The sequence below is a fragment of the Tiliqua scincoides genome, chromosome 4, assembly GCF_035046505.1.
Source record: "Tiliqua scincoides isolate rTilSci1 chromosome 4, rTilSci1.hap2, whole genome shotgun sequence".
Classification (NCBI taxonomy): Eukaryota; Metazoa; Chordata; class Lepidosauria; order Squamata; family Scincidae; genus Tiliqua; species Tiliqua scincoides.
Window position 1 is genome coordinate 189,172,083 of NC_089824.1, and position 15,445 is coordinate 189,187,527.

Consider the following 15,445-nt stretch of genomic DNA (forward strand, 5'->3'; position numbering starts at 1 on the left):
GAAGTGCAGCATTTTGTAATTAAATGGAAAAGGAGGGCATCAGAACAGCCACATGAGCTTCCAGGACCTCATGAAATGTTGAGGCATGGAATGTTGGTGTTTTGATTAACAATGTTTTTAATCGACTGCATGAGCCACTTTGGAGGTTTTTGCAGAAAAGCAGCATAAACATGAAATAAATTTAAAATGTTAGTGCGTAAGGTGCAAAACAAAAGGTCAAGGAAAGGAGGGACATTGATTTGCTGGAGCCCCTTGTAGCAAGAATCTTGGGGAAGATTTGGATAGCAGGGATGTGTGTCATGAGATTCAGAAATTCTAGGCTGGCTTCAGCTATGAACAGACAATATCCTCTTAAGGCTGCGAATACACTGCAACATTTTGTTGTAAGCCCTTCTTGTACAGTGATACTGCTTAGATTTCTTATTAAGCCTTCTCAACATTTTTCTTTACCAAAATCTAACACCTATCCAAATAAAAAATGGGGGATAGAAGTTCCATATTTTTTGTTTTGTCACAGGTAATGCTGGCTATCATGAGCTATTTGACCAAGACTGAACATTTGAATGAAAGCCTCAGAATATAAGTTACATCTCAAATCGACTGTGAATTTGCTTTCCTTTTGCTTTGTTATAGTTGGTAATAAGATCCAATTTACTGTGACCAAGAGTCATCCTTTTATCATCCCTGTGGATTTTGCTGTTGTTTGTCATTGGTGCATCCTTGGGGAGGCCATAGGAACCAGGAAGTGTGGGTCTCGTCTCACTAGTTATTGGATTAGTAGACTTGTGAAAGAGGTCTAGTTTACTGTATCCATGAGTAGCAGGTTTCTCATCCTTCTGAGTTTTGTTTACATCTTCCATTGATTGACCAGCATAGTGGAACTTCTTGTTGCTTTTTACTCCAGTGTTCTCAGGCAGAAGGTGTGAATCATTTCCATTTCTTGTGTGGCCACCTAATATTGGGGAAGATACTGACATCAAAGAAGTCTTAACTCTCAGAAGATCAGATGTGTCATTGTATGGAGAGCTTAATTTTGCTGATGTACTGCAGCTAGAGTCTGACTGTTCCCCGGGCTGGTATTTCCAGTCATTAAGCCCCAATAAGTCTGAAATGTTCCTTCTGGAAGTCTTTTCACAAGGTGCATTGGCAGTTGCCTGGTTCAGATATGGGGATTTCTTAATGCTTGCTATACTTGAATTTGAGAGACTACTTGAGGGGCTTGTTGTTTCACTCTCATTCACTTGGATGCACTTTAGAACTGGCTCAGTTTTCTGCAAGCTTCTGTGAGAAGATGATGTGGATCTTGCAGCACTGGGGATACTGAGTTTATTCACAGATCTAGATTCAGCATATATGCAGCGGAACTCTCTGTCAAAGTCCTCAACAATTTTTCCTTTAAAGTGTGTCACCAGGCCAGTGTGGAGTTGGCTACACAGCCATGTGAAACTGAAAGTAAAAGATCCAGAGACACAACATGAATCAATATATTAAAGCACACTCATTTCAAATGTCAGTGGACACCTTGGAAACTGATTGGACAGAATATTCACTTCCACTGGGATAGAAATCCTTTAAATAAAGCAATAAAATTGTATTTTGTTGCATGTGCCACAGAAAACATGAGAACCATTTGAAAGTCAGTGTCTAAGATGAGTTCACACACCTTACATCCATTAGGCAACAATTGAAGCTATTAGGCGTACTTGAAAATGTAGACAAGCTGTTACAAAACAATTGTGGTAGATCACCTCCTTTATGACATCTTTGTAACAAAAAAATGCAGCAAATGCAGAACAAGCTGAGAAGTAGTCTGCCAATCTTCCCATTAATGTTTGCAGACAAATAAGTTACTAAAGAGTTCAAAGCTCACCTAGTCCCAGCTACACCAGGATTCCTTGGTTTACCCTATCTGTAGGAAATTTAACAGGCTGTTAGTTTAAAGTTGTTTGCTCCTCACAGGATGCAAGAAAAAGAATACACCATACTGCTTCTTTACTTCTGGCCCTACCATAAGGCAACTCTAGGTGGTGCTGCCTAGATAGCACATTTTACAGAGGCTACTGAGGCTGCAGAGAGCAAAGCTTAACTTGGCCAGATAATTTGGAGTGCCACATATCTTACATTAAAAATGCAGCTTAATGTGTACATTTGGTTGAGTGATTTTTTTAAAAAACTGAAATAGTACTCACAGGAAATGGATCAGGATTGGAACCGTGGCTAAGGCTCATTTAACCCTTTCCCATCATGCCATATATTTGCAATGAAAACTTTGCTCCTGATCCTGCTGTTAGCTTCAGGAGGAAAACTTCCATTGGTTGTAATGGAAGCATACCTGCTGGATTAAGAGCACCTTGTGGGAGACAGACCATTTTTATCAGGACTATGAAACAAAAGGGCTGTAGCATAAGTTTCCCATGTGCTACAGTCCCAGTCCCAGTTCCAACAGAACACCACCATCCCCATGGTTGCTATTTAGGTAAGCAAACAAACAGGGCCAAACACTGCATTTAACATAATGTGTAATTTGGCAAGATACAGGGGCTAAAGGAAAGACTGAAGGCTTGCTGTTTGTCAAAGGACTTGAATAATTTCTTGCCTCTAGGTTAGCTGCAGAATTTACTTCCAGTGCTAGGAATCAGCCCTGGAACATGTGAAGCAGCAATAACTGCATCTAAGAGCTTCCCCCAAAGGTGAGTTACCAAAGCTAGTGCTTGCATGTTTGGGTTAAAACAGTTCCCTCCAGGATCAGAGGGTGAGGTGTCCAGGCAGACCTGACTCATCAGCTTCCTCAGAGGCCTTGCTCCAGGCCCCTCTGCCACTGAATTGACAGAGAAAGGTTACCAAAGGCAGGACCTTCTTGGAAATGGCATCAAGGTTTTAGGATATCTTCCTGGGGAAGGTTGATTCTGCCTTCTCCCTGCCCAGCACCTGAAGATTAGCAAAGGCAATGTTTTTTTTCAGAGTGCCATTGGGATTCTCTTACTTTGACATTTTCTTAGTTTGCTATTCCCATGACTGTTTCATGCTGCTGAATCTAATCAGTTATCTGTTTCCTGTTGTGCGCTGCTGGTTAATTTATTACATTTTTATCTTTGATTATTTACTTTTGCATTATGGATTTTTAAATTTAAAATATTTTAGATGCCCTGCAGTCCTCTTTAGACCAGAGGGTGGGATACTGGTGTTTTGGTAAATATCTGTAAGTAGAAACAATGGGCAAATGACTCCACTTCTAATGCATGGGAGATGAGAGAGTCAGCGAGTCCAGGGCCAGGTGTGATTGGCAGCAGCTGCAATGGAACTAGAAACCCATATCGTGGCGGAATGAGCCTTCCACCAGAGCCAACTTGCTAGAAAAACACTTGAAAATATTTTCCAGAGGTAAGTGCAGTAGTGCATTGCTGGGACACCAGTGGAAAGGCCAGCACCTTCCTGCCTGTGTCATTGGCTCTCCTGCCACCTACCAGAGCAGGAAAGTCAGAGGAGAAGCAGGAGGGGGTGGGAGGGCATTATGGGAGTGGGGAGGGGGTTTAAAGGGTCAGGGAGGTTGTGGGAGGGAGTGGATCAGCAGTGATGATGGCACATGCTGGATCCTCCTCCCCTTTCCGAAAGCTTCCTAGCTCCCTTTCTCTCCTTGAATTTGCACTAGTGAAATTGAAGCACAGGTCCCAAAGAGACCCATTGCCAGTTCGGAGGCTTACAGTGGTATAAGGAGATATAAATCTCCCTTTGCCTCTGAAGCCTTCTGATCCGCCTCCCTGCTGGAAACAGTGCACCCATTTTTTGCATGGCTGCACCCGTGGAGGGAGGGGAGGATTGGGCTCAAGGTGTCATAGAGAAGAAGGAGAGGGACACGTTCAAATGGTCCCAAGGAAGTGGCAATGGAGGTTAGAGCACCTCCACCTTTAATAAATGTGTAGAACAGTGGTTCTCACACATTTAGCACCGGGACCCACTTTTTAGAATGAGAATCTTGTCAGGACCCACCAGAAGTAATGTCATGACCAGAAGTGACATTATCAAGCAGGAAAATTTTTAACAATCCTAGACTGAATCCTACCCACACACCCAGGAGTAATTTACTATCGTTGTTAAAAGAATATACATAGTAGCTTGTTAAAAGTACAGGTCTGCAACATTTCCCCAAATGCAGTCACATACAATAGTAGCATCAAGTCTAATATATTAAAAATAAAATAATGAAGTGAATGGGGACCCACCTGAAATTGGCTCGCGGCCTCACCTAGTGGGTCCTGACCCACAGTTTGAGAAATACTGGTGCAGAAGAAGGGATTTCAGCAGATTTTCTCACTTCTGCATGATAAGCCTCACCTGCCAAAATCCTCAGTTCTACAGAAGTATGAAAGGTACATGAAACCTGCCCTGTCATATCTGGTCACCCTGTGGCTGAATAGAGGAAGGGAGTGAAAGGAATCCCTGTCAGGGCTTGAAAAACTAGACACTGCTACTAATGTCAAGGATCAGAGAAGGAAGAGACTTTTAATATTTAACTGAGGGTGCCTAATGCAGGCCCAGTAAAGCATTCTGCCCCCACGTGCCCTGGACAATAGCAGGTCTGATTGCCAAGACACACACCCACACCCAAAGTCAATATGATAATATCTTCCTGATAAAAGTTACAGAGAAAAAAATTGCCATTTAGAAATTGAATCTTGCTTTGCTCCTTTGAGAAAGCTTTTTAACATGGTAACATGTGTTGACAGGTTTCGTGTAAGTCAGGGGTGCCCAAACCCCGGCCCACAGGCCACTTGTGGCCTGCTGCGGGTCCCCATCCAGCCCCCAGGGGGTCCCCCCACTTCCAATGGGCACTCAGCCCTCACCCCAGCCCGCGCTGGCCCACTGCATGAGCTCCGCACCTTGCTTTCCCTTGCTGCCGCTGAGCTCAGTGGCAGCGAAGGAAAGACAAGCCCCAGTGCGTGTGCAGGACCTTTTATAGTGGGAAGGTAACATGAGACTTGCTGGTCTCACATTACTTCCCACTATGAAAGGCCCTGCACACTTACCTGCTGGTCTCTTCTTTCTTGCCCATGGGTTGGGCTGTGCTGGGCTCAGCTCCATTTGGCTTGGCTCCCCTCCCTCCCCTCCCCTCCTGCAACCTGTGCCAGGGGAGGGCAGGAGAGAGAGAGAGAGAGAGAGAGAGGAGCCCAGCCCAGCTCACAGCAGGACTCCCTCCTGAGGGAGGGAGGGAGGGAGGGCTGGTTGGCTGGCCGGCTGGCCAGGGAGGAAGGCAGGCAGGCAGGCAGGCAGCAGCAGCACATGGGCAGGCAGGTAGGCACACAGCTGGGCAAGCAGGCAGGCAGCCCAAGCAAACGAAGGAGGGAAGTTGGGATGGCAAGAGGGCAGGTGAGCAGGCGGGTTTATGTGTGTGAAAGTGTGGAAGATCACCCCTCCATTTGTGTGTGTGTGAATGGGATCATAAACTTGCATGAAGATCCCCCCTTATTAGGGTGAATGGGATCATCAACTGGCATGAAGATTCCCCCCCCCCCTTATTAGGGTGAATGGAATCATAAACTGGATTGAATTCATTCATTCATTTTCCATCTCTAATATATGCATTTATGTAAATTTATTCAAATTTGAAATGTAAATCAATTCTTTCTTTTTTTTCTGGCCCCTGACACAGTGTCAGAGAGATGTTGTGGCCCTCCTGCCAAAAACTTTGCGCACCCCTGGTGTAAGTAAAGGAGGAGAAAGACAAGTAGATCTGTGTGCACAGCCCTGAGCTTCCTGAAGGAAGGATGGGACAGAATCCTATACTCTTTCCTAAGAGTAGTTCCATTGACTATAAGAGAACTTCTGAGTAAATGTGTATACAATTGAGCTTCGAGTAAATCCAATGAGTTTAATGGAATTTATGCATAAGTAAGAATGCAAAATGATTACTGCCTTAGGGCCCAATCCTATCCAACCTTCCAGCACCCAATGCAGCCCTGAGGTAAGTGGACAAATGTTCCCTTACCTTGAGAAGGTCTCTTTGACTGTCCCCACACAGCAGGATGCAGCACATGCCCCATTGGCACAACTATATCAGTGCTGGAAATGTGGATAGGCTATGGCCCTTAGACTGTCATCACAAGAGCTACGTAAGATGCCATTTACTCTGAAGTCAGTGTTATCACACCCAATGGAACTTTCTTCCTAATAAGTGTTTTTAGGCTTGAATGTCCTTCATCAGCTCAGCAATCTTATTGAAAGATGTTTCATACCACATTGAAAATGTACTATTCCAAAATGCAAGGAATATTAACACTACCACTTCCTAGGTCAAGAGAAACCAACACTGAGAAGTTGCATTTTTCTGTGGCAAAAACTGAAAATGACAAATAATAATGCACATATATCACTTCTGTTCATTGGAACAGAAAAATGAGCACCCGCAACATCATGTCAGTTAAATAGCCATGCAGAACAACTCAAAATTTAAATAGCTGTTTGATGATAGGTGGCTCATTAACCATATTCACAGTTTCAAAAGAATACCAGGCCCCAATCCTAACCAGCTTTCCAGTGTCAATGCAGTCCCGAGGTAAGGGAATAAATGTTCCCTTACTTTGAGGAAACCTCTGTGACTGCCCCTCTACCACAGGATGCAGTGCACACCCTATTGGCACAGTTGCATCAGCACTGGAGAGTTGGATAGGATTGAGTCCACACACATACGCACATATATCCACTAGAGGCAAAAAGGCATTCTTAGCATTACATGTGACAGCATCCTTAAATGCATTGGCTCATAATATCTCACCTGTAGGTCCCTGCAAGAACTTGTTCACAATCTATTAGCACAAATTTCTCAAGAGCTTGGCCTGTAAGCTTCTTGCCAGCTTTACTGTAATAGGTATCTCCACTCACACAGCGTATGCGCATGTTCTGAAATGGGAAAGAAAAGGCACAATGGACATCAGGGGAGCTAAGACAGATGTTATTTTCTTCCTTTACTGAACATTTGTATGAATATAGAACATAAGATGAGCATTGAACATGGCATTGGCTCTTGTAATATACAGTATATCTAAATAAAGAGTGTATATGAATAAGGACAAGTTTCTGCAGATCCAAAGCTTATGGTACCTTAAACTGTCAGGAATAAGTAAAATATATTGGCTAGAATATAACTACTGGAGATACACAGAACTTACTTACTGAAGCTTTCTAGCTTCATGGAAATAACTTCTGGGACATATCAAAGATATTGCTGTGTGTGACATTTTACCTATAACCCAATCTTTTGGGAATGCCCCATGAGCAGAATGAGTGTTCTGCCTGCGCCGGCTGCCTTACAGCAGTCATAAAAATAACTCCAGCAGTGCATGGAGGTTCGCACTGCCAAAGTGATAGCAAGAAGTCCGAAACCTTCCTGTGCACACCAGCAAATCCCCTTGGACCCACTGAGGCAGGTATGTTAGCAGGGGAGGTGAGACAGGGTGGGGGAGGTGAAATGGTGTGCAGAGGGTGGAATGGGAAGGCAATGGGGGCTAGGATGGGAGGATCAGGTTTGGAAGGGGGGAGATTTAGTTGCAGCAGTGGCTGCTGAATCCTAGTGCCCTTCCCAGACTCAGTACTGCTGTACAGCAAATTTGCTAGCCCAGGTCTGAATAGACCCCTCTGTACTGTGGAATCTTACCCCCAGTAAGGGAAAAAATGTTCTTTTACCCAGAGGAGGCCTCTGCAACTGCCCCCCTTGTGGGATGCAATGGTAGCCATTTTGGCATCGCTGCATTGATGGGGGAGGGGATTGGGCTGCTATTCCTACATGGACATCTGAAAAAATAATAGTTCCAGTAGTTTCAATGATGATTGCAGATTTATTGACAGCAGCCAGAATGGTAATTAGCCCCAAATGGGAAAAATCTGAACCCCCATCTAGAATGAACTGGTGACTAAAGGCCCAATCCTAACAACTGTGCACCAGCTTACTGTCAGCATGTACTGTAGCAAATGTACCATAAAGCATGTTTGTGGGCCCTAGTGCCAGTGGAGCACGAGAGCTCCATCTCTCAGAGGTTGCACGGACCACTAGGCAGCAGAGAGGTAGATAGGAGCATGGGGGGAAGTGGGAAGAAGGCATTCCAGGTTGGGGCAGGTGAAGGGATGGCAGGGAGGAGGTGTGCAGGGGGGAGGGAGCAGAGCAAGAGGGAGGTGGGACCAGTAAAGCTTTGCTGCACCGTATCCTAAGCCTCCGTGTCGAGCTGTCCGCCTGACATGGAGGCTCTAAATTCTGTGCTGACACTTGGGTCGTTGTAGAATCGAATTGAGCCCCATTGCGGGGCTACTTGCTGTACCCGGGGGAAGGGGACAAAAGTCCCCTTCTCCTGAGGAGGTGGTGGTAGCTGCCTGGGGCAGCAGCCATTTTCAGCCCCACTATAGCCCCACACACCAGGCAGCTCAGAATTGAGCTGTAAGAATGTGGGATCTTGATTCCATTCTCAGACTATTATAGATATGAGAAGACAGATCAACAGTTTTCTACAATGTTTGCTACAATGTATTTGTAGAAAACAAAGGGCGAAATTAGACATGATAGCAGATGACTAACCCCAGGTCTGCCCCAGTAACTGATAAAGCAGCATAGATGAGGCAGAGCTTCTTTCTTTTCCATTAATGAAGGGAGATGAACCATCCCTGTGCCCACTATTTCCACTCAGTCCCCCAGGCATTTTCCTCCGCAGATGGGAAGAAGCTACAAAGAGGCAAGGTGTAGACATGAGGAGGATATGGCCACCTTTTTTTTGTTCTAATCAGACTGTTCATCCTCCTCTTTATTTTATCACATTTTTATACCACCCTTCCTCCAAGGAGCTTGGGATGGTGTACGTGGTTCTTCCCCTCCTTTTGTCCTCGCAACAACTCAGTGAGGTAGGTGAGGTTGAGAGAGAGTGACTGACCCAAGGTCACCTAGGAAGCTGATAGGGACAGATCTGGGTTTAAACAAATGGGTCTGCTGACATCATGTAGAGTATGGCCTCAAGTGGATGAATGAAAGGAATTGGTTGAATACTGAACAGGTTTTTCTGCCTTGCTTTTCCTCACAAGGATGAGTCTGTACATGCATGTTCAGCACTCATTTACCACAATGTAACTGGAAGATAGCATGAATGATACAGTCTTGTGACACTGATCAAACTGTTAAGTGGATTTATGTCACACATTCCACAGAAGAAGTTCATGTGCTGAGCTGTGTGGCACAGAGTGATGCTTCTGCGAACCAGCCCTGAGGACTGCTATTAGTTTTTGAGTAAGGATCCTGTGCATTTAATAGTTGCAGGCTGGGCAGAAATTTAACAAGAGAAGTTTTCTCTATAAGACTTTAACTACCTGTTAAAGTACCTGTTAACTTTTTGGCTTTCATCCAGTTATTAGCTAGTAGAACAATAATTCAGTAAGACTTCATGCAACAGAAATAGGGACCAAAATTCAGACTTAAAAAAAAAAAATATCTATTGTAAAGATAGATCTATATGTACAAACATGTAGTGATGTTATACCAGTTTAACTGTCATGACTTTCAAAAATCCTAGCCCCCCTCCCTTCCAAAACTACACTATTCCTAAGTAATTTAGGAAGCAGGAGTGACCAGTGATGTAACAGAGGTAGCGTCGCAGTAAGTATTGCAGGTAATGCAATGTACTGTGTAAGTGGCCCCTTCCCACTTGCCATCAGAGCCATTCTGGGCAGTAACGGCAAAATGCAGGTGCTCCTGCATGTTGCCGTTGCTGTCTGGAACAGCTGTGATGTTGAGTGGGAGGGCACGTTGCACCACCTGCAGTACATACCATGCTGCTCCCCCATAGCTACGCCACTGGAAGTGATGCATAAACCAGTTCAAATTCTAGCATTGATATACCTGCAGTTAACCCAGAAATGCAAATACTGAAGAAAAAAAATACTTCACCTAAGTAATAAGAAGATGTTTTTGTTTTATATTAGGTCTTATGTATATATGTATGTTTTATATTAGGAAATTACTACAAGAGCATCTTTCCCCATAAAACAGTTCCAGATTATTTTAACATTGTTCTGAACCAATTATTAGACCCAATTGGAAACGTACTGGGAAGTCATCCATAGTAAGACCCACTTTACTGCACATCTCTGCAAACTCTTTGAAGTTCTTTTCATCAAGGATCAGGTAAACCGGAACACGTCGTCTACTGGAAGCCACCATTAAGTCACTGAGTATCTCCATATCTGTGAAGAGATCCATCACAATCGCAATCACCTGCACAGGGTGAGGAGAAACCACAGGGGTCGCTTTTAAAAATACTAGCACATACAAAAATATTTGCACTGTTAATGCAAGATTTCCAAAACACTGCACCGAACTCTAGAAGGACTGCGAGTTGAGACCCAGTCCCGAAGGGCTACTGCATTGCTGGAACCCACATTCTGGCAATGCAGTGTGCTTTATGGTTGTAACAAAAGGAGAAACACAATAAAGTGCAGCCTGGTTGCTGGCACAAGTGGCAAACAGCTGAGGCCACACGCCAGAGGCCCACCCCCATTACTGAAAGTCAACACAGGGGTGGGCAGGAGGCATGGGATGGGCAGAACCCAGGAGAACTGGCAGGGAAGAGGAGTAATGGGGAGAAGACTGGGGCAGGGGGAGGTGGATCAAGGTCAGGAAGAGGGCAACATTCGCAGCAGTGCCACCTATATCCTATACCCCGACCCAACCTCAATGTACCTACCCAGGTCCACCCACACTTGTGCCTGCAAAGTAGCTGGTACAGTAGCAATATAGCTAGTGCAGATCCAAGTAGATAGTGGAGGCTTGAAAACGCAATTTGCTGTTTCAGTCTGTCCAGGATGGGCAAAGTGCTACTGAGGCCTTTAAGAGTGTCTTAAAAATGTCTTATTTTCTGATTTTCCTCTATTAATTGGCATGCTGTAAATAAGTATGGACCCAGTTTCAACCTTTTGTCTGGCCTGGAAGTCCCTAACTGCACATCTTGTGCTTTCCAGTTCAGCCTTCTGGGTACCCTGGAATGACTGAAAAGGTTTGGGGAACAGTCCTTGAACTCCATTTCAAGGGAGAGTCTAGCAAATGTCTGTACTCTCTCTCTCTCTCTCTCTCTCTCTCCCCCCCCCCCCCCGGTAAGGTCCCTAGCAGCCTCAGGAGCACAGGACCCCTTTTAGTGATCTTTTTTAGTGATTTTTTTTAGTGATCACAATAGATTGTCATTATAAAAAGTGGGTCCCCATGCTAAAAAAGTTTGGGAAGCACTGTCATAAATCACTGTCATAGCACACACTTTGCAAACCGAAGGTCCCAGCTTCAATCCTTGAGCATTTCCACAGTGGATCTCAGGTGTGGGAAAGACCTAAGTCTTTGGAGGCTGCTGTTCAGTCAAGAGTAGACAATATTCAGCTCTAGACAGATCAATGACCTGAGTCAAAATAAGGGAGCTACCTTACTTTGGGGCGCTAAGTCATGCATGACTCTCTGTTGCACCTGTTTCAGATGTGAGGGCGTACACCTTATCTGCAATCTTAATCCCTAACATGAGCAATTGCTCTAAATGTTCTACAGAAAAGCGAATCCGACCAGGTGTGCCTTTCCTAATCTCAGTGCTATGTAACTTGTGCAATCTTTCCTCCTTTTAATGACAACAGAGACCCTCCATGGTCTGAAGCCAGCCATCATACCAAAGAGCTTCATTCTCATTGCAACAGATTATTTTCAGAGCATTTTTATAATGACAACATTTCAGCAAGCTACTGTGTTAGTGACCTCAGGTATAAATCTTGATGAGCACTAATCATGTGTACAGACTGGGAGGGCAACTAATCTCTTCATATATACTGCCTCCTCCTCAGGCAGCACATGGTCCTTTCTGCTCATTGTCTGTTCGTACGCTTTGGTTGTGTAACAGGCTTGTTGTACACATGAGCAGAATGAAGAGGCAGAATGGACTGTACCAGTTCTGGCTGCACTTGGGAGATACCAGTTTGAATACTCTCCCATGGAAAAGTGAAGGTGCAATCCTATCCACACTTACCTGGGAGTAAGCCTCATTGACTATAATGGGACTTAATTTTTAGTCATGCATAGGATTAATTTTTAGACATGCTTAATTTTTAGACATGCTTTGAGTTAACTTCCTGCAAACCGAATATTGGTACATTGGGGAGAAAGTTCCTAGTCTATACACTGCTATTGAAACCCTCTTGATCTGGGAAGATTGGTGGGAACATCCATTCTGACTGACATCTGTCAGCTGGTTTATGTGATGAATTCCCAAGCCTGTACTTGCCATGATAACGCAGGAGAATATTTACAGGGGAGCACTGGAAAGTGGAAGCGAGCAGTGCTTAATCCCTTCCTGAGGTATCTGGTGATCACCTCATAAATGCTAGGCATTTTTCCCTCAGCTGGGCTTACATTTGATTTTAGTTTATTAAAAATAGCCAAGGGGTGTTCTCTACCAAGTGGATAATCAATAGGTGGGGAAAGTTAAGCACCCACACGCATGCCCTACTAAGAAATAATTAGCTTTTCCTTCTAGTGTGTAAATCATCCTTCAAAGCATTCTACGATAAAGATATTATATTGTTAGTATATACCAGGTGTTCAGAAATACAGCATAGCAGGGCAAACCAACACTCCTAAATCTTCAACACAGAGAAAATATGCTCTGTTAAAATCAATAGGACTAATTTCCAAGTAAACGTACAGGCATATATAATTCAAACTTATTGACAGATCTCTTGTAGAACTTTCTGAGGTGACTACAACAGATACAACCAAATCAAAAAGTCCATCACATATTTTCTTCTACAGGAATATTCTAGAATGAATGGGACACACATGAAAAATGTTACTTGAAATGGAAAATCAAATGGCCCAGAACAGGAACCAACAGGAATCGGTCATACTACTCATGAATCTTGCCCACAAAAGCTGCATGGATTGCCCATTGTAGCGTAACATTTTCCATATGTGTCAATTGACTGACTCATCCCAAAGCACTCATCCCAAAGCACCCTAAGCAATGTCTGGAAGCATTATTGGTTTATAGCCTAGGGCCAGACTAGGCTCACGGAGATATTTTATGCCACCCCCTAGAGACTGTATCAGATTTGAATTACAATGTGATAAGCAATTTGTTCTCAGTTTAATGTACAACATAAAGAAAAGAAACTTATTTTAAAAAGCTGTGAGAGAGATTCTGAATAGTAATACTGCTTGCTTCTCTGAGTTCTGGATATAATGTCCTGGCCATTCTTGAGCACACTTGATCCATAATAGTGACATTCAGCAGGTTAGGTTGCTCTGACTTTATTACACAGCAGCGGGTTTTCAACCAGTGTGCCGCAGCACACTGGTGTGCCATGAATGGTCTGTAGGTGTGCCACAGAAGTTGTTTTTTTTTTGGGGGGGGGGTCATTTATTAATAGGTCCATTGAGGGATGTAATGCCCCTAGTGATGATATGGTGTGCCTTGTCAAAAAATGGATTGTGTGCTTTGACAATTTTAGTCCCTGGTCCGTGTGCCATGAGATGAAAAAGATTGAAAGTGGCTGTTATAGAGCGAAACAACTGCTGAATAGCAGCCTGATCCTATCCACACTTTCCTGGAAGTAAGCCCCATTGATGCTAATGGGACTTACTTCTGAGTAGACATGCATAGGATTGGGCTCTGTCAGTGGTCTGACCTCCAGACCTTCTTATAATAGGGTGGTCTGGCTCTGAAAATGCCAACATTGGCGACCCATTAAGACCTGTTTTGGCATAATGGCCCCCACAGCATTGACCTATCAAAGTTCAGGTACTGCAGCGTAACTGTTTACATTCTCTATTCGCAGCTTGCACCAAGCACAAAACTCACACAACTAAAAATACGCTAAAAATTAACATAATCATAAAAATTCTACACCATATAACATTATGAAAAACAGGACCCAATGAAACCTCTGTCTTTTCTGTCTCTCACAGGTCCCACTGCCCCCCTCCCCCCCCGTAGATTGCTGTACTTACTGTCTTGGCCTTGCTAATTAGAGTCCGAAGTATTTCCTTAACATTGTTCGCTTTGTCTCTTTGGAAGTACAAAATGACTTCTGTTTGGTCATTTGCTGTGACCGGGGATGCTACTGGCCAACCCAGCTCCAGGTTGGGGGGATCGACATCTGACATAAATGGGAAGTAGGTTCCAGATGTGACTCCAGAGAGGAGAGAAGCCCTGTCCATGCTATCCCGTCTCATGAGCCCTGCTTCTTGTCCCTTCTTTGGAGACTCTGTGATGCTTTGACTGTATTGGCTCATATAATCCATATCTGATGTGGAAAGAAATGGCAGCTCCTTTTCCTCAGAAACAGCTTGCAGATAGGAATCTTCTCCCTGCTCCAGAAAAGCATCCACAGCCAACCTGGCAGTCTCGCTGTGTTGCAGCATCGAAGGGCTGATTTCCTTGCGCCATGGCTTTTTCAGATCGTCCAGGCGACTCTTCAGTTGTCCTGAAGACCCCTGGGAGTTTCCATAGTTTCTGTGGAGCCAAGTCATTGGCTCTGTGGTTGGGTAGCCAAACATGATCACTGCTGATATTGCTCCTTGAGGGAACCGCTCAACCTCTGCTTTCTCTTCTTGGCAAAGCTCTGAACTTTTCCCTCTGTGACTCTTCTCTGAAGTCTTCCACAATTAAGATCTCTTGGAGACAAAGTTGTTTCCTTTGTCCTCAGTTCTCTTTTAAATATCCATTGCTCTGACATAGAAAGCCAACTTCTGAAAAACTTCTCAGCTTCTCAATTTGATGGCGGTGCCACAGAAATGGCTTCTGAAAATTCTGGATTGAAAAGCCTATCCTGATGTTCCCTTTCTCATGGAAATGCAAAGAAAGACTTTTCCATCTTCTTCAGCTGCAGCTGCTTTTAGACACACTTCCTCAAACAATGAGACTTACCTTAGTTAAGTTCCCGCCCTAACCGTAAACGAATTTCTCTTTTGCCCAGGAACCTGTTCTGTCAGGTCTCATGCCTGCAGATGAAATGCAAATGTTGAAACCTGTTCTAAGGTCAGTGTGGAATTATGGTATAATTATGACTATACACAAATGGTACAACCATGTAATAACACTGAGCCGGTCTGCAGATGAGGAGGAAGATTGTCATGCATGCCAAAGCACAGATTTATTTTCTTTTGTGCTAAAGAAGTATAAACACCTGCACCACAGATTCTGTAAATTGTTGTAATTTCAAGTGGGGTGTTACGGCCCAATCCTATCCAATTTTCCAGTACCAGTGTAGCTGTGCCAATGGGGCATGCACTGCATCCTGTGGTGGGGAGGCAATCACAGAGGCCTCCTTAAGGTATGGGAACATCTGCTCCCTTACCTGGAGGCAGCACTGCAGCTACACTGGTGCTGGAAAATTAGATAGGATTGGGTTCTTAATTATTTACAGTCTCCAGTGCACATATTTGGTTTGA

The 15,445-nt window shown here is 44.1% G+C and overlaps 1 protein-coding gene across 1 annotated transcript; it reads right to left on the reverse strand.

Moving 5' to 3' along the window:
* Positions 1–584: 584 nt before the first annotated feature.
* On the reverse strand, positions 585–14,551 carry FAM83C (family with sequence similarity 83 member C). The gene is made up of 4 exons (XM_066624685.1): positions 14,003–14,551; positions 10,076–10,243; positions 6,770–6,894; positions 585–1,446 (listed from the first exon to the last, which is right to left on the reverse strand). Exons 1-4 carry the CDS (start codon positions 14,549–14,551, stop codon positions 585–587), a joined length of 1,704 nt encoding a protein of 567 aa, XP_066480782.1.
* Between the last annotated feature and the right edge of the window lie 894 nt (positions 14,552–15,445).